A 22,624-nucleotide genomic window follows, 5' to 3' on the forward strand; every position below is an offset into this window, starting at 1 on the left:
CTAAAGTCTGGAAAAGGCCTACTAGGGTGACCTGAGATGACAAGGCAGAAAAGTCACTCACTCATGCAACGAGTATTTACTGAGCACCTGCATTGTGTTAGGCCCTGTTCTAGATGCTAGGGATACTATGGGGAAACAAGATAACACCCGTGCCCTCATGGAGCTCACAATCTAGTGGGCAAAGATAGACAATAAGCAAGTAAACAAATACAAAGACAACTGTGGATCATGATAAATGTTATGAAAGACACGAATATGATGCATAGTAACCAGGGTGGGAGGGTGTGTCTACTTAGGACAGGGTAGACAGGGTGATCACGTCTGAGAAGGTCATATGTGGGCTGAGATGTGAAAAATGAAAAGAACCCAGCCTTGAAAAGACTGAGGGAAGAGCAAAGGTTGAGATAGGAAAGAGTCCTGTGTGCTCTGCTCCTGTCAGAAACAGCTCTGTACAAGGCCAAACACATCAGTGATCTCCCAGAGGCTCCCCTGCACCAGGCCCTACGTCTGCTGTCAGGAGTAAAGATGGGTCCCGACTTCGAAGAGCTGGGGGGCACACACGGAATCCAGTAACACCACTTAGCAGAGAAAATGTAAGAACTACGGCTGGCATCCAACAGAGAGAGAAATTCACTTTCCTTGAGTGGGGGGTGGAGGAAGCTATGGAGAGAGTGCAAATAGAGTGTGGCCAGAGGACCAGCGACTGGGTGGGGATACTGGAGCACCTCATGAGATGCCTCCATGCGCTCACCTCCTTTAGCTCTAGCTCGATGATCTGCTCCTTGAAAGAATAAGCCTTGTTCTCTCGTTTCATGTTGGCCTTTTTTATGCTGTCCTGCTGGGCACTGAAACATCAGAGCAGGTGATCAGCCAGCCTGAAAAGAGCCACCAGGCCTTTCAGGCTCCTGCCAGCCATGAAATCCCAGCTAGTTTTAAGTACTATGCATTACAAAAGTGTCAGACACTCAATATACTCTGGTATCCAGCACCTGAGCACATTGCCTAGAATGCAGCAGGCACTTGTCCAATGAATGACTAGGTTATTTCGTTTGTTCCTCACAATGACCCCATCCTACAAGCAAGAAAACTATGGCTTGGGGAGGACAAGCAACTGAGCCTGAGTGGGTTCTCACCTCTGGATGATAGATTTGTCATACAGCTCCCCAGGAGGGGTCTGCATAATGGCAAACTCCTCCTGCGTCACCAGGCACAGCGCCGGGTTCTGCACGGAGGCAGTGATGGTGTTGATGAGCTGTGGAAGGACCCGGTCCGGGGACAGAATGGAAAGGGAGCCCATGGCATTCATGGAAGACTGCCAAACAAACACAGACATGGTCAGTGCGTGCCACGGTTGGTACTAGAAAGGGGTCCCACCACACCTAAGTGGCCCCAGCTGTCGGCTCCTCTTCTTCTTGCCACTGCCTTGTTCTTTCTGAGCACTGCCCACCAGAGTGGACAGCTGGAATATGTGTCTGCCTTACTTAGCAAGGATTTTCTCCTTTGTCTGATAACAGCAGCCTGATTTGGAGGACATACTCCCCCACCCCCAACTCTCAAACTCCATGGATCAGGTGGAGCTGCCCTCACCCTTTCCAAAGGCAGGCACATGACCCAGACCAGAAGGATGGACACAGGGATAAGCACAGGACCCAAGTCGGGTCAACTTGGGGCAATGAGATCCCATGCCAGTTGACATTAATGGAAAATACAAACTTTTTCCATTGAAGCTGATGGGGGGACAAGGTGTAAGCCTGGAACTCTAGCAGCTATTTTGCTACCAGAAAAAGGAAGACTGAGAACACAGCCAACATCACAGAAAGCAGAAAAAGAAACACAGGTGGATCAAACAGAGAGTACAAAAGATACCACCTGCAATGTCCTGAGGGCAATATCTGAGTCCCCGTAGCCAGCATCCGCTGAAGCCACTCATATCTTTGGACACTGCAGGTAAATGAGGCAAAAAGCTCCCTTTTGTGCTTAAATCAGTTTGCATTTTCATATCACTTGCCATTAAGGGTCAAAGCCCACATTTCATCACACCTTCACCTGCTTCTTTGAATCCTCCCTTCCTACACCATGAACAAGAGGATCTCCCCACCCCCCAAGACCAGACCAGCTCAAATGCCAATCACCTGGTTTAGGGGACTCTGTGTGGTGATCCTGGGAAGGATCTGATCCAGGTGCCTGATGATGAAATCTTCAGGATCAATCTTCATCCTGGTGAGAAGCGCTGGCCAGAGTCCAGACTGCACCGCCACTAAAGGGGAAGGGAGCTCTTTGAGGCCTTCTGCCTGTCCCACTCTTACCCTGCCCAACAGAGCCACGTCTCCCACCCCGCCGCAGCCACAGACCTAAGGATGGATGGTGGGAGATGATCAGCATCTCCCGTGCCAGCTCTTCAGTGTTGGTGACGTCACCCTTGAGCCCTGGCATCCCGGAGATGACACACAGAGCCTCCTGCAGGACCCGTGGAGGCACGTAGGCCTTGCCCACCTCAGTCACCTCCCCAGCATCAGTCACCAGAGCCTCTAAGGGCAGCACCTGCGTGGAGATGACACGTGAGCCCCCACTGCTGAGAGTCCTGTGCGGGTTTCGCAAAGAGGAGACAAAGAAGCCAGGACACAGCAGAGAACACAACTCATGTTCTCTGGGGTCCCTGCTGGAATGGAGACTGATGCCCCGCTTCCTGCACTGGGACCCACAGGCTGAGATGTGCCTGGAGAGAGGAAGCAGCTATGACTTTGCACATAAAAAGCCCACAGGGAAAAAGAAGGCAATGGAAACTGGTCCAGGAGACCCAGCCTGAGACCGCAAATCTGTCACCAGCCCACGTTCCTCAAGCAGGCTTAGTGAGGGAGGGAAGCAGTAAAACATGGCACAAAGAGCACTAATATAGCAGCCAGGACTTCCTCCCACCCACTGGCTGGGAGAGCCTGTGCATATCATTTAGCTTCCAGAACCCCAGACAACTCATATAAAATAAGAATAAGAAGTTGTGAGGGCTAGCCATTTAGCTCAGTTGGTTAGAATACAGTGTTATAACACCAAGGTCAAGGGTTCAGATACCCATACTGGCCAGCCACCAAAACCAAAACAAAACAAAAAGAAGTCCTATTTGCCTTTGAAAAGTACTAAAAAGCAAAAAGGAGAATGGGTAGAAAATGCTTTAAAAATTATAAAGTGCTTTCAAAACAAAGTGTTATTTGATCACTCAAGGATAAAAAGGTTGAGCTACATGTCAAAAGGCATGGAAAGAAAAAAAAAAAGAATCTCAGAAAAGGAAAAGGAATTATAGTCATATGCCACAAGGACATTTTAAACAATGGGCCTCAGATGTGACGGTGGTCCCCTAAAATTATAATGGACCCAAAAAATTCCTATCACCTAGTGCTGTCGTAGCTATTGTTACAGTTATCTACAGTATTAAGTACAATAACATGTTATACAGGTTTGAAGCCTAGTAGCAGTAGGCTATACCACATAGGCTAGGTGTGCAGTAGGTTCTTCTGTCTAGGTTTATATATATATGCTCTATGATGTTCGAAGAAAAACATCGCCTAACAATGTGTTTCTCAGAATGTATATCCCCGTTTCTCAGAAAGTATCCCAGTCATGANCTGCCTTGTTCTTTCTGAGCACTGCCCACCAGAGTGGACAGCTGGAATATGTGTCTGCCTTACTTAGCAAGGATTTTCTCCTTTGTCTGATAACAGCAGCCTGATTTGGAGGACATACTCCCCCACCCCCAACTCTCAAACTCCATGGATCAGGTGGAGCTGCCCTCACCCTTTCCAAAGGCAGGCACATGACCCAGACCAGAAGGATGGACACAGGGATAAGCACAGGACCCAAGTCGGGTCAACTTGGGGCAATGAGATCCCATGCCAGTTGACATTAATGGAAAATACAAACTTTTTCCATTGAAGCTGATGGGGGGACAAGGTGTAAGCCTGGAACTCTAGCAGCTATTTTGCTACCAGCAAAAGGAAGACTGAGAACACAGCCAACATCACAGAAAGCAGAAAAAGAAACACAGGTGGATCAAACAGAGAGTACAAAAGATACCACCTGCAATGTCCTGAGGGCAATATCTGAGTCCCCGTAGCCAGCATCCGCTGAAGCCACTCATATCTTTGGACACTGCAGGTAAATGAGGCAAAAAGCCCCCTTTTGTGCTTAAATCAGTTTGCATTTTCATATCACTTGCCATCAAGGGTCGAAGCCCACATTTCATCACACCTTCACCTGCTTCTTTGAATCCTCCCTTCCTACACCGTGAACAAGAGGATCTCCCCACCCCCCACGACCAGACCAGCTCAAATGCCAATCACCTGGTTTAGGGGACTCTGTGTGGTGATCCTGGGAAGGATCTGATCCAGGTGCCTGATGATGAAATCTTCAGGATCAATCTTCATCCTGGTGAGAAGCGCTGGCCAGAGTCCAGACTGCACCGCCACTAAAGGGGAAGGGAGCTCTTTGAGGCCTTCTGCCTGTCCCACTCTTACCCTGCCCAACAGAGCCACGTCTCCCACCCCGCCGCAGCCACAGACCTAAGGATGGATGGTGGGAGATGATCAGCATCTCCCGTGCCAGCTCTTCAGTGTTGGTGACGTCACCCTTGAGCCCTGGCATCCCGGAGATGACACACAGAGCCTCCTGCAGGACCCGTGGAGGCACGTAGGCCTTGCCCACCTCAGTCACCTCCCCAGCATCAGTCACCAGAGCCTCTAAGGGCAGCACCTGCGTGGAGATGACACGTGAGCCCCCACTGCTGAGAGTCCTGTGCGGGTTTCGCAAAGAGGAGACAAAGAAGCCAGGACACAGCAGAGAACACAACTCATGTTCTCTGGGGTCCCTGCTGGAATGGAGACTGATGCCCCGCTTCCTGCACTGGGACCCACAGGCTGAGATGTGCCTGGAGAGAGGAAGCAGCTATGACTTTGCACATAAAAAGCCCACAGGGAAAAAGAAGGCAATGGAAACTGGTCCAGGAGACCCAGCCTGAGACCGCAAATCTGTCACCAGCCCACGTTCCTCAAGCAGGCTTAGTGAGGGAGGGAAGCAGTAAAACATGGCACAAAGAGCACTAATATAGCAGCCAGGACTTCCTCCCACCCACTGGCTGGGAGAGCCTGTGCATATCATTTAGCTTCCAGAACCCCAGACAACTCATATAAAATAAGAATAAGAAGTTGTGAGGGCTAGCCATTTAGCTCAGTTGGTTAGAATACAGTGTTATAACACCAAGGTCAAGGGTTCAGATACCCATACTGGCCAGCCACCAAAACCAAAACAAAACAAAAAGAAGTCCTATTTGCCTTTGAAAAGTACTAAAAAGCAAAAAGGAGAATGGGTAGAAAATGCTTTAAAAATTATAAAGTGCTTTCAAAACAAAGTGTTATTTGATCACTCAAGGATAAAAAGGTTGAGCTACATGTCAAAAGGCATGGAAAGAAAAAAAAATAGAATCTCAGAAAAGGAAAAGGAATTATAGTCATATGCCATAAGGACATTTTAAACAATGGGCCTCAGATGTGACGGTGGTCCCCTAAAATTATAATGGACCCAAAAAATTCCTATCACCTAGTGCTGTCGTAGCTATTGTTACAGTTATCTACAGTATTAAGTACAATAACATGTTATACAGGTTTGAAGCCTAGCAGCAGTAGGCTATACCACATAGGCTAGGTGTGCAGTAGGTTCTTCTGTCTAGGTTTATATATATATGCTCTATGATGTTCGAAGAAAAACATCGCCTAACAATGTGTTTCTCAGAATGTATATCCCCGTTTCTCAGAAAGTATCCCAGTCATGAAGCAACTCATGACTGTATATGAAAACAGATGTCACAAGAATCTCAGAAAAGGAAAAGGAATTATAGTCATATGCCACAAGGACATTTTAAACAATGGGCCTCAGATGTGACGGTGGTCCCCTAAAATTATAATGGACCCAAAAAATTCCTATCACCTAGTGCTGTCGTAGCTATTGTTACAGTTATCTACAGTATTAAGTACAATAACATGTTATACAGGTTTGAAGCCTAGCAGCAGTAGGCTATACCACATAGGCTAGGTGTGCAGTAGGTTCTTCTGTCTAGGTTTATATATATACACTCTATGATGTTCGAAGAAAAACATCGCCTAACAATGTGTTTCTCAGAATGTATATCCCCGTTTCTCAGAAAGTATCCCAGTCATGAAGCAACTCATGACTGTATATGAAAACAGATGTCACCAGGCAGGGCAGAAGATTCTGGCATCACACGGAGACTGAGTGACGGAGCCCAGGAGTGGCCTAGCCAAAATCCTACAACATAAGCAGGGTCAGCTAAGTGGTTCCATACCCCCAGTTCTAGAACTCACACGCACTCACCTTGTGAGAATTGAGGACGGTCTTCAGCTCCTCCAGGAGGCCATATGCCAGCTTAAAGGCCCCAAGGGAGGACAACAGCTTCCGAACCGTCTGCTGAGCCTGCCTGCGGACATGCCAGGTGCGGCTCAGGAGCACCGCCACCAGAGCCCGGTGGTACTGCCTGCAAGCACAGGGACAACAGTCCTGGGATAAGGCCAGGGAGCAGAGGCTTTCCACAGCCAGCCCTCCCACACACCCTCCTTCTCAGGTTCCTGCCAGGGTTCACCTCATTTGGTCCAAGGGAAAAGATAAGAAGGCCTCACATACTGAACTTTGTTGCCAGTGAGTCTATGCGAGTGGTCAAGAAAAAGTCTCTCTGTCAGATGCAAGACTGTACACAGTGCTGGGAGGGGAGAGAAACAGTAAAAGTGTTTTCAGAACAGGTAGGTCACACAGGCATGCAAACACACATGCACACAAAGAAATAAAACTGGAAATTTAATACCGAAATGTAAATGTGATTAATCACCAGATGTGAAATTACAGGGGGTTTTGTTTGTTTTGTTTTGGTTTTTTTAAAAGATGACCGGTAAGGGGATCTTAACCCTTGGCTTGGTATTGTCAGCACCACACTCAGCCAGTGAGCGTACCAGCCATCCCTATATAGGATCCAAACCTGTGGCCTTGGTGTTATCAGTACCACTCTCCCGAGTGAGCCACAGACTGGCCCTGAAATTACAGTTTTTTATTTCCTTCTTTTTGCTTATTATGCACACAAGTATTTTGAAATAAGGGGAAGTATACCTTTTAATAATGAAAAATTACCATGAAGTTCTACAAAAGAATGAGGAAGCTCATATTCTGACGTGGACTTATTTCCCGGTCTAGAAAGCACAGTGTACACAGTAGGCACAGTACCATTTGTGTAAAAAAGGTATTTACTTATATATATGTAAAATATCAAGGATACAGAAGAAGCTAATAAAATTGGTTATCTATGATCGAGAGAACTGGGTGGCCGGAGACCAAAGCAGCAGGTATGTGGAGTTAACACACAATTTTCAGTGTACACCCTCTTTTATCATTTATTTTGAATTACGTGAATGTATTTCCTATTCGAAAGCTAACTGATTTTCAGCTAACTGATTTTTAAAAAATCAGTTAGTGACTAACAGTTGTAGTTCATTAATGGGATGTTGTGATTTGTGAGTCAAAAGACTGTTCAAATCACCAATTAGTGGCAGCCACCTCTAAGGCAACCTAGAATTTTAAACATACATTTAAAGATCAACTGTTCCTTTTCTGCCAGGATAGAAACCAGTAGTTTGTGTGTCTCCTGGTAGGGGACTGGAGTCTACCACACTCCACCAGAGCTTCTCAGCTGCCTCTTAACATGAGAAAACTTTCGAGACAGCACCAATTATCCAATCAGCTATAATTACAGCTAATATCACAGCTCTGCAAGCATTACTACTCTGTCTCCACAAATCTCCCAAGTACCCCCATTTCCCTAGCCTTACACTCCCCACAGGAATGAATTCATTCCCAAGACAGCCAAGCTATTGGCCAGATCACTCTGGTCCAGGTTTTTGCAGAGCTGACTGGTCAAATAACAGGTAATCAAGGAAAGGTCCACTCTGACTTGGCCCCAAGTAACTCACTATCCTCTGAAGCCATGAGCAGGAATTTCTCAGAAGTGAAAATCTGCTTCTTCTCATCCACAATCAGCTGCCAGAAACTGCTTAGTTTGGATTCTGTAAAAAACAAGAAGTCACCCCATAACACAGCTCACCATGTCCCCCAGGGCTGGTCCTGCTAGCACAGGCTTTGCTGACACTCTCCTCTGCAGGAGACAGAAAAGTGCTCCTCCAGCAGGGATAAATCACTCCTAGGCTCACTGCTCTTCTCAGTCCTTCTGGTATTACTTCCTATATGAAGACTTTTGGTGGTTCCCTGCTGACTACAGGAGCCTAGGCAAGCTGTTTCCCATCTGGAATTCCCACCTATCCCGGGCACCAAGCTAGAATACTTGAGGTTCATACATTCCAGGTTTCCTTGCCTATCCCTGACCGGTACTGTTTGGACTCACACTGGGCCATTCCCTTCAGGCTAGTGAAATCCTTCCTGGCTTTCAGGGCCCTGGTTCAAATGCTTCCTCCTTCATGTAGCCTCTCCCAATAGTCAACCCCCAAACTAAAAGCAATCTCTCCTTCAAAACTGCTCTAATGCCACACTTTGCCTTAGATTATGGATGTATGTTTGTATCTTCCCACTTCTGCTGTAGAGTAAGCACCCTGAAATTTGCTGAAACAAGGTCATGTTTATCTTGGCATCCCCCACCCCCCAGCCTCAGTAACCCATGCCTTGCCATATATAGTGGGCACACAATAATGTATGAAGAGAGCAAAACTCCATTTCTAACCACAGGAATAAGTTCAGGTATGTCTGAGTGCAGAGATGGGGGATGGAATGAAGAAAGCATGAAATACCACTGTCTGGATGAGCAAGGGCAGTAAGTCCGTGGCCTGCAATAGTGTGTCACCTGTAGAGAGAGGACAAGCACCTTACAGAACATCCTGATCCTCACAGGTAACAAGATTACTTGAGAAAGGAGTTATCCACCCAGGTCTGAACTGACTAAACCCTTCAGTTAATTTGTCAAATATGTCAAAGAAGTGGAACTAGAAATTGGGACTTAAATCAAACTCTACAACCATAAAATTAGAGACAAAAGAATCCTTACTAATTCAATAGTCTAACTATTTATTTGATGGATAAGGAAACAAAGAGGTTAGGTGAGTTGCCCAAGTTCACACAACTGGTTGAGTCAGAGCAAGAGCCAACCTCAAGCCTACCAATTCCTACTTGGTATACTGCCCCCCATACCAGGTGACCTCTGGATCCAAATTCCCAAACCAGAACGAATCTGTTGACCTATGAACTACCCATTAAAAAAAAAGTAGAAACCAGGGCCGACCCGCAGCTCACTTGGGAGAGTGTGGTGCTGATAACACCAAGGCCATGGGTTTGGATCCCTATATAGGGATGGCCAGTTAGCTCACTTGGGAGAGCATGGTGCTGACAACACCAAATTAGGGGTTAAGATCCCCTTACCAGTCATCTTTTTTTTAAAAAAAGTAGAAACCAGTTAAAACTATAGTTAAGTCTATGGTTTCTTAACTACTAAATAGACACATTTCACAAGAAAACCAGTATTTCAAATAATGTCATGGATTTGAATCCAATAAATGTTTATTCTAAAAGATTTATTTCATGTTTATTTTTAAAGCATAAAGCACAACTAGCTCAAGCTGAAGACACTACATTATATCAAGTCTCTGCCATCCATAACTTGATCTAAAATCAAGATTGATCAATGAGGCAAAAATGCAAACAGTATATACTGTTTTTAAATCAAGGATATGAGTTCACTATATTCATAAGGTAGCTGACAATGTATTAACTGTACATTTCTACCCAAGGAGAATCATGACTTCAATCAGCACTCTCTTTGGCTTTGCATAAACCTCACAAACCACTGCATAAATATGATCAGTGACTCTGAGCCTGGAGATGTGTTTTAGAAAAAGATTTATGGCTCTCAATTCAGTGCAAAAAATCTCCTCTAGTCATATTCTTCTTCCCTAATCAATAAAAGAAATATGTGGATACAAAGTTTATCAGACAAGATGCATTTCACACAATAGTTTCTCCTCCCTAGCAGAGCACTGGAATCTCCTGGATGTTTCCTTAAACACAGCTCATCATAAGTTTATACCTTTTTTAAAAGAAATACAAGCCTATCTCAGAGGTGGAAATCAATATTAGAGGTTTTTAGGGCGGATATTCTCCTCTACAGATTTTGAATTTTCCCTAGCTCTACTTGGGAAAGAGGTAGATGCCTATGCCCAAATGACAGTAGGTTTGTTAGTACTGAAGTGAGGGCAGTAGTTACTTTTAATATGTCCACAGTAAAGTTTTCATGAAGTTAGACCTTTTAAGTCAGTCTCATCAGAATCATTTCTCCATGATTTCAATTATCTTAGTGACAGGTTCTGGTTCTGGATCCTCTCTGAATAAAACTTTGTGCTTTGAAAGTCTAATAAAGGGGAGAAGTCAGAATTCACTGTGAAGATCAGACTCTGATTCTGGGCTTTACGGATGACTAAGCCCGATGCTCCCAGAGGCCCAGGAGGAAATGAAGCATAACAAGTTGAACCAAAGGGAAAGCCTGGAACAGTGATAATGCCCTGCAGACTCAGTCACCTCTACAGGGAAGACCTGGACACTGGCCCATGCGAGGCCTCTTACCTCGGAAGGAGGCCAACATGCACTGCAGGTAGGCATGCCTCACTGCAGAGGTGGAAGTTTTAAGGCTGAAAGCTTTCTTGAACCATTCAGTGAGCTTCTTCGGCACTTCTGTGGTGAATCGGTTACACCAAAGAGCCAGGACAGAGACAGCATGTACCAAGGTGCCTTCGTGAACTAGGGCAAGAAGCAGAAGTCCAGTTAGTCATACATCTCTTAACCACCTCAAATCACTATAAGTGGCACAAGAAAGCAAGCCAGAATACAAGGAGGAGGAAGCAATGATATTTCAGACAATTCCTAGCCCTGCTCTCTGAGGGAGGTGTGGCTTCAGAAGGGGATTATGGAAGGCTCCAATTGTAAAAAACCACAGTCAAGGATTGATCTAGCCCGCTTGCTCACCAGGCTCCACAGAATTACCTTCCTGCTGGAGGAATGGGATGAAGAGCTCGGCCACAGTTCCATTCAGGACTTGGCTGGAAGGCCCAGACACCACATGATGACTGACACTCCCGATCCCTGAAAGGCAGAATCCCTGATCAGCCCTTCACCAGCACAAACCTACAAACAGACAAGTCTTCCTACTGCTGTTACCTCTGCACAATGGCTCACAGACCTCCTCAGGGTCCCCCAGAAGCCTTTCCTCTGGCCATTACTAACCCTCCCTCAATTCCCCCTCCACACATCCTGTCTTTTATAGAAGCCAGGCTTCTTGCTAGACTGGCACAAGTCCCTCTTGCCACGTAGGCAAACAAGGTGTCTTGGGAGGCAGGCTGGAACTCCAAGACTATCAGAGGGATCAAGATCCAAGAAGGACCCGCCTTACCTAGGAGTTACACTAAATCTCATTTAGTATCAGACCACACTACCCGTGGAGAAATTCTGTACCTGAGAGGACACTGATCTTCTGGGCTACAATTGTTAGTTTTCCCTCTGAGCCTGAGAGGAGAGACAGCAAAGATTCAAATTCACATCTGCCACATTTCCCAAAGGGTTGAATACTGTAGTCAGGTGTGTGACATCAAGGTATGGTTTCTGATTCCAGAAGCAACCTTTCTGTTGTGAAGCTGGGTTTAAAATAACATTTAGTAGCCTCTTCTGACTAAAAAAGTAATATGTTCTCACGGAAAATATGAGAAAAAAAAATAGAAAGTAAAACATTTTTTAAAGCATCCACGTTTATACTATTCAAAGATATCATTAGGTTTAAAATAACATTTAGTAGCCTCTTCTGACTAAAGAAGTAATATGTTCTCACGGAAAATATGAGAAACAAAAAATAGAAAGTAAAACATTTTTTAAAGCATCCACGTTTATACTATTCAAAGATATCATTAATATCTTGGTGTATTTCCTTTAGTTCTTTCTTCTATGCTCACAAAAATGTATATACTTGAAAACAAAAAAAAACTGAGATCACCAGTCTACACTGCTTTTGTTCACATCACACATTCACATTCAGTGTGAGTATACCCTGGCCACACAACCTCAGACTTAGAGCATCAAGTCCCCATCAGATCCCAGGTCCCTGGGGAATGCCAGGGGCCACACCTCAGCCATGCCCATGGCCAAGAAGGCTCACTCACCTCCAAGGATAGCAAACAGGTGCTTGGTCAGGGCTTCCATGGCCGAAGAGTCACTGCACTGGTGGGCCAGGTTCCGCAGCGCCAGCACAGCTTCATCCATCAGGCGGGGACTGTTGGATTTTAGCTGACCTGGACACACAGAGCTATTGCTCAGAGACTTCTGACAACTTAGCATCCACACTATCATCTTTGTCTTTTCCGTGCTCCCACCTCTTCAATCCTAGCTATATATTCTCATTATAGATGACCTCAAGAAACTATGCCAATGTCATTTAAGTTAAAGTTTTATTTCTAACCTGAGCTACTCCCTTTTCTACAATAATTGGGATAAGTACAACCAAAACCCAAGGTGCCATCTAGGAATTAGAGAGGGGTAAGGATACTCACTAGCCAGTCCTTTCACGATGTCCAGGGCATAGTGGCTGAGATCAAGAGTCACTGATGCCAGCAGACTGGAAATGGCTAAGGGGGACAGAAAGCACTGCCCATGTTAGTGTTGGGGATAAATGCCTGCTTCTGCCCTGATCCCCAGAAATGCCACCAGGCCTGCTATCTAGCCACATGGAACGTTGACCACCCTTCATCTCTACCGAGCTGTATGACTAGTCACTTTGTCCCAAAGCTCTGCCAAAAAGCTGTATACTGCCCCATCCCAACCAGCAAAAAATTATCCTTCCAACATTCCACCAACACATTTTATCAAGATAAGTAGGGAGAGAGACTCAACCCTCATATCCCATGGTTTCAAGTGCCACCTCCACACTAAGTTCAAACTATCTAGAGAAGAGGTTCATAATCTGAATGGTCTCCAGAAGGTTCTTGATCCCCTAAAATTATATACAGTATTCTAAGTGGACATACTTTGGGGCATTCTTCTAGGAAGAGGGCCTACGACTTTCAACATAATCTCAAAAGGATCCGTCTCCCAACAAGGTAAACAGTGAATACACTCCCCACCCCTCCCGCAACACCAGCACACATGTTTCCTGCTGCCAAGTACCAGGAATAGAACTTATAAGGCAACTTGTCTCCCTCCCACTGTCCTGTTTGGCAGCAACCTACTTTCAATAACATTCTCTGGACTCCTCAGTAAGGACTTCTGTATGGTGGGCAGTATCAGATCCTTAAATTCCGAGTGGGACATGTATCGGAGCATAGGGGCACAGTTATCCTACAAAGAGAAAGGAGTCAGGCACCCAGCCCTCATGGGAACAGACCAGGAATAGAGGACAGTTCAGAATTCCAGAATTTAAAATCGCATTTAGCTGTCCAGACAAGGCCTGCCTCTCACTCACCAGTAGGTACTTCTGAGGCTTTACTTTGCTCATCAGGATGTTCTTCATATAAAAATCCAGCAGCGCACTCTAGAGAACACAAAGATTGGTTAGATCCTGACATTCTGAAGTACCTGATCACCCGCCTAAGAGGTTTCTCTAGCAGGAGTGCCTCCAAAAAATAGAAACCAATGCCCCAAAGTTCACTGTATTAAGCACAGAGGTCCCATTTATCATGCCATCCCATTTAAAATCTTTCTATGGCTCTCCGTGACTCCCAGGATAAAGTCCAAAGTCCTGGGCATGGCTTATAAGGCCCTGCCTGATAATCAGCCCCAGCTACATCTTCCACCTCTCTAGCCCACTCACTTCCTGCACATTCCTTCCCACAGGCTGCTTTTTCTGCCCATATGTTCTTCCTCATCTCTTGATCTTGCTAACTCCTCTTCCCTCTTAAAGTTCCTTCATTAGAGACAAGTGTTCCCTGACCCACAGCCCAAATCAGGTCCCCTATTGCAGAGTATCACAGCTTCATGCTTTCCTTCCTGGTGCTTATCACAGTTATAATTAACTAGATGATTCTCTATGTAATGTCATATTCTTTCTCAAACTTAGTTCCACAGGGGCGGGGGATATAGCTCTCTTGCTCACTGCTGTATCCCAACACCTGGCATAGTGCTTGGCACACAGCAGCTGCTCAACTGGGCTGAATACATGACTGCACAAACAAGCAAACTACTATCCCAATAACTATGCCAGGATTCACTCTACGCCAGGACTGATGGAAAACTTTCCACCTCCTTAAAGTTCATATATCATGGCAAAAGGCAAGGGTTTCATGTGAGAAAACCAACAGGTTTGAGATGAAACCAGAAGCTGGGGCTACCAGAGCAAAGCAAGTTCCCACTCTTTCCCTCCAAGGAGTCCACAAAGTGGCAAACCCACGGTCAATGCCCTGGTACTTGCCTTGTGCCGGTTGACCACATCCATTTCCTTGTGGCTTGTGCAGAACTGCACCAGCAGCCCCAGCATGCCAGCATAGCTCTGGTGGGGTTCTAGGCTGAGAATGGCTGACAAGTACTGCTCCACCAGCCCAGGGTTCTGAAGAGAGAAGCGTAGGGCAGCTTTACCAGAAGACACTGAGGGTGGCGCAGAAAAAGGAATGCCTACCATCCCCACCGGTTCCTGTCACCTCTTTCCATAGCTTCGTGAGCTTCTTCACTGCACCGTCCACAGCATGCTTGTGGGAGCCACCCAGCACCTCCAGCAGGAGCAGGCATTGGACCTCCACCTGCAAGGACCAGGAAAGGATCAGGTAAGATGTGACATGGGAGTGGGGTCCTGTGGCCCTTGCAGCCTGCCAGACACCTTCGTCAGCCCTCTAGATCCTGGCTTATCTCCACTAGGCCTCTCCCACTCAATTCCAGCCAGATCCTCTTCATTTCACTGACACTTAGCCCTGTCCTTTAATGAGTCAGACAATGAAGATACATGAGAAACAAGACAAACATAGTCCCCGCTTCCACGCACCTTATAGTCCAGAGGGAGAAAAAGATATTAAGCAATAAACACAAAAAGGAATATATTATTTCAGTGAGGTAAGTGCCATGCAGGAAAAGAACAGGGTCTTGTTTCATATATTTGCCTGCCTTGACTTGGCCCTCATTAATTCCAGAAATACTTACTGGAACACTGACTAAACGACAGGCACTATGCTAAGGACTGTAGATATGGAAGTGAAGCTTGATATGGTGATTCCAGACTGCTTGGAGCTCACTGTCCAACCCAGAGAAGCACAAAATAGGTGCTCAACTAAAAAACCTCAGAGACTTTAAATGCCACATACACGCAAGGTCACTGGTGGACAGTGTGAATTGCTACCTTGAAAAAAGGAATATGTTTGTGAAGTCAATGCTGCTGAATTATATTTGTATATGTACAAAATGGCATATGTTCAAGGTTACTCATTACAGTATTGTTTGTAATAATAAAAGATTGTGGGGCCGGCCTGTGGCTCACTCGGGAGAGTGCGGTGCTGATAACACCAAGGCCACGGGTTCCGATCCCATATAGGGATGGCCGGTTTGCTCACCGGGTAAGCATGGTGCTGACAACACCAAGTCAAGGGTTGAGATCCCCTTACCGGTCATCTTTAAAAAAAAAAAAGATGTGAACAACATAAATAGCCATCGACAGTTATATATACTGTGGTACATCCACTCAAATGATTAGTAAACATCATCGAGAATGAGAAAGTCCTTATATACTACACTTTGTGAACAACATAAATAGCCATCGACAGTTATATATACTGTGTTACATCCACTCAAATGATTAGTAAACATCATCGAGAATGAGAAAGTCCTTATATACTACACTGGAACAAATTCCAAGGCTGGCTAAAGAAAAAAACAAGGTGAAAGAACAAAGTATGTATGGTGTATTATCAGTTATATAAAAAAACTATCTGGTCATATATACCGAGAACATATCTATACAGATAAGAACTAGTAATATGAGGGCCAGCCCATGGCTCACTTGGGAGAGTGCAGTGCTGATAACACCAGGGCCATGGGTTTGGATCCTATATAGGGATGGTCAGTTAGCTCACTGGCTGACCGTGGTGCTGACAACACCAAGTCAAGGGTTAAGATCCCCTTACCAGTCATCTTTTTTTTAAAAAAAGAAAGAACTAGTAATATGGATCCCCATACCAGCCAGCCAAAAAAAGAAAGAAACTAGTAATAGAAGGGACCAAGATGGCTAGAGTCAGGGGTGGGAGGGAAACTAGTATATCCTTCTATACCTATTGAATTTTGAACTTTTTTTTAAAAATTGAAATAGTTTTTTAAGTTTGTTGATATTCCATTCAGAACTATATTGCTATTCACTCTCCCTGGAATGTTCTAACCCTTGATCTGGGCTTGTTCACTCTCATCACATGATGCCACCATCACCCTCCACCACTCTCTCTCTATTCTCCCACCTTGCTTTTCTTCAGCACTACTTCATGGTATACTGTTTGTTTGTGGACAAGTTTTTTGTCTGTCTTCTCCACAAGAACATAAGCTCCGTGCAAACAAGGTACTCCTCTGTCTTACTTACTGCCTTAGCCCCAGCTCCTAGAACAGCGCCCGGCACATAAGAGGCCCTCAACAAATACTTGAGCAACTAAGTGAGCTACAGCCTAGGTGTATGATCAAAATCAGTGACCACCAAAGGAAAAACCCAGATTCAAGATACAGAAAATAAATAACATAGTCTCACGCCCCTGATGCATTCTGTCCCATAAACACAACACTCTAGGGTTGACCTCTTCCACCCACTACCCACAAGCAGACTGGCTTATCTCAGATAATGGTTATAAGAATTCACTGGAGATAAGCCAATGAACTTGCCCGTGATAAACCATCTTACAAGAAGGCCTTTTGATAATAGTGAAACCCACACTCTGAAGGGGGTCCAGGAGAGTCCCAGCTTGCATCAATTCCGGTATATCCACACCCTGAGAGATCTCAATGTTCTAATCCAACATCGATCAATCGCTGATGGCCATTCCATGGCTGTCCCCAGAGGTGTGCTGGATAAGCTCCCAAGGATGGGGCCACCTATTTGTCTAACTAGCTGAATGCTTCACGGAGAGGTGCTTACAGTTTCTAATGCAACTCGTTATTTACACCTACCTGCATGGCACTCTACAGTTTCTACAGCCATTTCACACACCTCAACTAAGCCCATCTTTATGACAACTCTTTGTGATGGATGAGGTGGGTGGTACTTTTTTCATGTTGCAGATGAGGAAACAGGCTCAGAAGTTAAGTAACTCGTACAAATTTCAAGTCGAGAATCATATCCACACCAGGATCCTCAGACTCTTTTTCACTAAACCATAAAACCACTCCTCCTGACTGCCACTAAGCATATCTAGACATGCAAAAGAACCTCCCAATCTGGCCTATTAGGCATCTCTCAGTAGCAGACATGGGGAAAAGCAGGGAATGTGGAAGGAACAGGCAGAGAATGAGAGGAGAATTTAAGGACCCATAGCAAGAATTCCATTCCATTAGCCAGTTCAACACTGAACTCCAAATGCAGGGAAAGGAATGATTAGCCAGAAAAAAACAAAATGACTGACATTGTTGTATTTTCTGCTTTCCTTGCATTTTAGCTGTCTTCCTCACTCTGGCCTGCCATATCTTCCACACATGCCATGAAGGCAGGGCCACATTTCTCTTGTTCCTCACTGTATTACCTGTGCTTAGCACCAAGCCTGACACAGAGATGCTCAAATATACTTAACAAACAAGGGATGTGATTATGTTGTGCTCAGGCCCATCCACGAAAGTCACGTCTCAGGACGATTCAAGGTGCCTTGTCACCCAGCTGCTAGAAGAGCACTTGGCACAGAGAACACACCTAAACACACACTAACCCTGTGCAGACAGCTGCCCCTCACTATTCCAAAATCCCAGGCAACCTACCAGTTTGTTCCAGGTGTCTCCTTGCCGCTTGGCTTTCAAGGGAAAGACAATGTGCACCAGAAGGCAGGTCCAGGTCAGGGCCAGCAAAGCGGCCGAGCCACTGCTCTTACTGTGGAGGGAATGGGAGGGAAGAGAAGGAAGCGGTGAGTGCAGAGCAGCAGCCTCCATCTTGAGGACACTCACTCACCACAAGGCAAGGCATGGCCAGGTATGTAGGACCCTCCTTTGACCTAATGAGGCAGAACTTGAAACTCATTCCCCACAAATCATCTGTGACAATTCAAGGGTTGGTCAGTTAGCTTAGTTGGTTACAGCGCAGCTTTATAACACCAAGGTCACAGGTTTGGATCTCCATGCCAGCCAGCCACCAAAAAAAAAAAAAAAAAAAAGAAAGAAACACACGAAAAAATCTGTGACCATTCAGTACAAGGAGTCCATGCCTTATTAGTCAAACTCCCATCTCTTGGCACTAACAACTATAATAACAAAAAGATGATTTCCCCCGTTCAGTGCCTGGTGGGCTATTGTTTCCCTTCAAAATGGCCTTGTTTCCACTGGTTTCCCAACCCTGCTCCTCAGGAAAGTGGTTTTCTCCACTGAGCTTGCCATACTAGCTCCTCTCTCTGTTCAGAGGCAGATCACAGGTGCCACTCAGAGTGCAAAGGGGAAAGAACCAGGCACACACACACTTGCTTGGCAGGGCTCATCTGTACCAGCTCCTCCTGAGAAGGACTCCACCAATCCCCGGGAAGCCATGATTTCCACCTCTTACCTGGGAACACCCGCTTTGGAGCCAATGCCTGAAGACTGCAGAGAGTGCAGGAGGTTCTTAGCAGTGGCTTCTGGCTGGGCCTCAGCCAACTGCTGGATGGCTACCTGCAGGGCCCTGCGGGAGGCTGCATCTCTAAGGGGAGAAAGGAAGGGGAAAGGTGAACATGTGGATTTGGGGAAAGGGAGAGGCTGCTTAGGCCAAGTGCTGTATTCCAGTGGATCATAGACAATGGGATTAGGAAATAACTAGATAAACTCATACATCATTCCACAGTTCTATAAGTAGCTGATAAGGGCAAACAAGCCATTAAGGGTGTAAGGGCAACACCTACATTTATGGTGCACCTACAAGGGCCTCAAACTAGGCCAACTGCTTTTACGTTTACGACTAATGACAACTACACATACTAAGTACTCATGACACAGAAGGCACTGTTCCAGGCACTTTATACTTGGTAGGAACCACATGAAGTAGAAGATACCATCATCACCATTCTGCAAGTGGGGAAAGTGAGGCTCAGAAAAGTTATGTAACTTGCCCAGGACCCAATAGCTAGAAAGGATACAGCCCAGATTTGGACCTAGGCTCTAACCACTACCCTTTGGTTGTGATTCACCTGTATCGATGCAGAGTCAAGCAGAATAATTTGCAGAGCCCTTTCACTGCTCCCTCTGGCAGATCTGAAACCAAAGATTACACACAGACTGGTCAATAAAAACAATGTGGTATCTGATTGAGCCAGGCATTCTGTTAGACATGACCTAGGCTCACTGGCCACTCCCCGAATGTTTGAGATAGAACCCCCAAGAAAAAAAAGTAACAACAAAATAGAACCCTAGGAAAACACTTGGTAAGAGGCTAGAAAAGCCTCGAGTAGTCATTTGCTAAATGAATCAAACTAAAGCAATACAAGTGGCCTCAAAATCTCATGTGCTATCAAGTGGAGGTTCTGGAATACTGAACTACTTTACTTCTTGATCTGGGTGCTGGTTACATGTGTGTGTTATTTAGTTTGTGATGATTCAGTGAGCTGTCTGCTTACAACATGTGTACCTTTCTTGATATTGCAATAAACAGTTTAAAAAATAGTATAAAATTAAAGTACTGAGGGACCATATAAGGGAAAAGCACCTGTAACTGGAGTGGTTTCCAAAAAATTTGAAGGTCACATAAGTTTGGTCTAACAAATTAGTAGGTCATGGAAAAATGGAATGAGAGGGAAGTATGTACTGAGTAGTGTTAGCAACATGAGCAAAAGTGCAGGACTAAAAACGCATAATGCCTATTAAGGACACATGAAGAAGAAAAGGAGAAGGACTATAAACAGCCAGTGCTTAATTAGTGCTTACAGGTGCAGGCCTTGCTCTAAGCCTTTCACACACATTAACTCATTTAATCCATATAAGGTGGGCACTGTTTAGTCCATTTTAAGATGAAGAAACCAAATAGCAGGGATTCAAGCAGGCCAGCCAGAGTGAAACAGACAGTTCAGATGAATAAGAGTGCTCAATAACATTGGAAAGCCAACCTGGGACAAGTGCTGCATGCCAGACTGAAGCATGTTGACAGAAGTAAGAAACCCTGAGTAGGGGGTAATTGAGCCTGCAGTGTAAGACACTCGTGTGGGAGGCACCCAAGGGCAAAAAGCCCACGAAGGGCTTGCACAGTTCCTCACACTTCAGGCACCCAAATGATGGAGGGAAAATGACTAAGGTGCAGGGACCCAGTTTCCCCAGGTCCTGAATACTGTGTTGGTCCATCTGATTTGGGGCTATTTTAGTAACTGAGGAAAAGAGTGACTGGGGCCAGAAACAGACTGTGGCTAGCAGAACAGCAACAATAACTGCTAATATACTTGTACACTGCAAGCTTACCATAGCCAGGCAGTGTGTCAAACACCATCCAGGTATGTTCTCATTTACTCCTCACATCAACCCACGAGGGAGGTACTACTGCTGTCTCCAAGTTCAAAGCAAGGAGACAGGCTTAGGGAGGTGAAGTAACTTGAAGCAGGTCACACAGCCTGTAAGCACCAGAACCATGGCTGGAACACAGAGCCCGTCTGAGCCCTTCATCTCTGACTGTCTCCAAGTTCAAAGCAAGGAGACAGGCTTAGGGAGGTGAAGTAACTTGAAGCAGGTCACACTGCCTGTAAGCACCAGAACCATGGCTGGAACACAGAGCCCGTCTGAGCCCTTCATCTCTGACTGCTGCACTAAAGGCCTGTGACTAGACAAATCAAAGGAGACCCGCTACATCAGCGAGTCTCAGCATTCAAGTATATGGAGGCAGGATTGAGGAGAGCAGCAGAGAGGCCTCAGAAGCCTCAGGGCCAGGCTGAGCTGAGCCATGTGGACCAACTGCCTCCATGGTTAGCCAGCTCTGAGAAAGTCCTCAACTTAGCCTGGCAGAAAATATCTCACCCCACCTTTGGGGTGAGGCCAGAATAATTATCAATATTCAATAGCCCCTCCTTAGACTCAGAAAATTTAAAAATTAAGAATTAACAATTTCATGAAGGAGGTAGTTAACTTTCCACCATCAACTTGCACTCAAAGGCTACTAAGCACTTTACAAATACAATTCACCCTGACTTGTAGAATTTCAGGATGACTGAAAAGTAAAATCACCTTCAAAAGGTCCTGAGTATTTAAACTTCACCGACACGAATCAAACTCCTTACTCCATAAAACGGGGGGTGGAGGGAGTATAGTATTCAGCAATTATTTAGCAGGGAGTCAATCACCATGGTTTAGCAAGTGTGTACAGCTAGTATTTTGTCACATGGCTGCCTTTTCTACCTAGAATTCTGTTGAGGTGACCAGAAAGACCTTTGAGGATGCCACAGAACTCACACATTAAAGCATTAATACACAGGAGAATCTCTTAGAAGCTCACAAATAGAAATTTATTTCATTTACACACAACTTTAACAAGCTTGGGTATGTTACCCAGGTGACGGTAGGTCAGAGGCTGCAAATGAGAACTTGGGTAGAAGAGTAGTAGGAATAACAAGTGAAAGCAGGCCAGTTAGAGTGCAGTGCTATAACACCAAGGTTGAGAGTTCAGATCCCCACACTGGCCAGCGTCAAAAAAAAAAAAAAAAAAAAAAAAAAAAAATGAAAGCAGACAGAAAGGAAGACCCAACTCTATATGCCTGGTTCTCAAACTTTAGCAAACAAAAGAATCACCTAGAGGGCTCGTAAAACACAGATTCTGAGCTCCACCCCCAGGGTTTCTGAATCTGAGTTGCTGGGATGGAGCTGAGAATTTATCTAACAATTTCTGAGGTGATGCTCATCCTGATGCTGATGCCTCAAGTCTAGGGACCACACTTTGAGAATCAATGCAGTAGTAAAAACAAAAATACCAAAAGGAAACTCAAAAAACTAATTAGGAGTTATCGAATGAAGGCAAAATCGCCATACACACTCCCAAAGGTCATAGGAATATCCCTTGGTTATGGTACAGGATCAGGACAACGAGATGTGCTCAGCTTTTCCCAAAATATGTTCCCTAGACCCTGACCAGATTTTCAGCATAAAAGAGGTTCACAGAAAATACTGGATTAAAGAAAGCTTAATACAGTTAAAACACCTTTTAAAAAAGTTAAAACACTCTGTGAATGTTCCAAGAGGACATTAGAAAACAATCTCCCAAACTTATATGATCATTGAATCCCTTATTGGCCAATCACCTGTTACCATTTTGCTGACTTCCACGGAACACAGATTGGGAAAAATGGCACCCCAAGTCATAAACAAAAGGTTTTCACACCCAGTATATTACTCAAGAAAGATTGTTGGTATCTTTTAAAAATGTTTCCAATCAAAATGGTGAAGACTGTAA

General features: G+C 45.2%; 1 protein-coding gene across 1 annotated transcript in view; it reads right to left on the reverse strand.

Moving 5' to 3' along the window:
* The window catches only part of GCN1L1 (GCN1 general control of amino-acid synthesis 1-like 1 (yeast)), a 54,990-nt gene extending 35,168 nt beyond the window's left edge, over window positions 1–19,822 (reverse strand). Inside the window, exons 1-21 of the mRNA XM_008583974.1 lie at window positions 19,818–19,822; window positions 18,776–18,907; window positions 18,004–18,112; window positions 14,715–14,813; window positions 14,489–14,623; window positions 13,544–13,612; window positions 13,311–13,419; window positions 12,636–12,710; window positions 12,249–12,377; window positions 11,551–11,601; window positions 11,083–11,181; window positions 10,666–10,839; window positions 8,844–8,896; window positions 8,444–8,456; window positions 8,016–8,141; window positions 6,682–6,757; window positions 6,376–6,535; window positions 4,551–4,740; window positions 4,332–4,456; window positions 1,134–1,312; window positions 752–845 (exon numbers count right to left, since the gene is read on the reverse strand). Of these exons, the coding sequence (XP_008582196.1) occupies window positions 752–845; window positions 1,134–1,312; window positions 4,332–4,456; window positions 4,551–4,740; window positions 6,376–6,535; window positions 6,682–6,757; window positions 8,016–8,141; window positions 8,444–8,456; window positions 8,844–8,896; window positions 10,666–10,839; window positions 11,083–11,181; window positions 11,551–11,601; window positions 12,249–12,377; window positions 12,636–12,710; window positions 13,311–13,419; window positions 13,544–13,612; window positions 14,489–14,623; window positions 14,715–14,813; window positions 18,004–18,112; window positions 18,776–18,907; window positions 19,818–19,822 (2,202 nt within the window). The remainder of the gene's footprint in view (window positions 1–751; window positions 846–1,133; window positions 1,313–4,331; window positions 4,457–4,550; window positions 4,741–6,375; window positions 6,536–6,681; window positions 6,758–8,015; window positions 8,142–8,443; window positions 8,457–8,843; window positions 8,897–10,665; window positions 10,840–11,082; window positions 11,182–11,550; window positions 11,602–12,248; window positions 12,378–12,635; window positions 12,711–13,310; window positions 13,420–13,543; window positions 13,613–14,488; window positions 14,624–14,714; window positions 14,814–18,003; window positions 18,113–18,775; window positions 18,908–19,817) is intronic.
* Window positions 19,823–22,624: the final 2,802 nt, after the last annotated feature.

The sequence above is a fragment of the Galeopterus variegatus genome, unplaced genomic scaffold (genome assembly GCF_000696425.1).
Source record: "Galeopterus variegatus unplaced genomic scaffold, G_variegatus-3.0.2 Scaffold3107, whole genome shotgun sequence".
In the NCBI taxonomy this organism is placed as follows: Eukaryota; Metazoa; Chordata; class Mammalia; order Dermoptera; family Cynocephalidae; genus Galeopterus; species Galeopterus variegatus.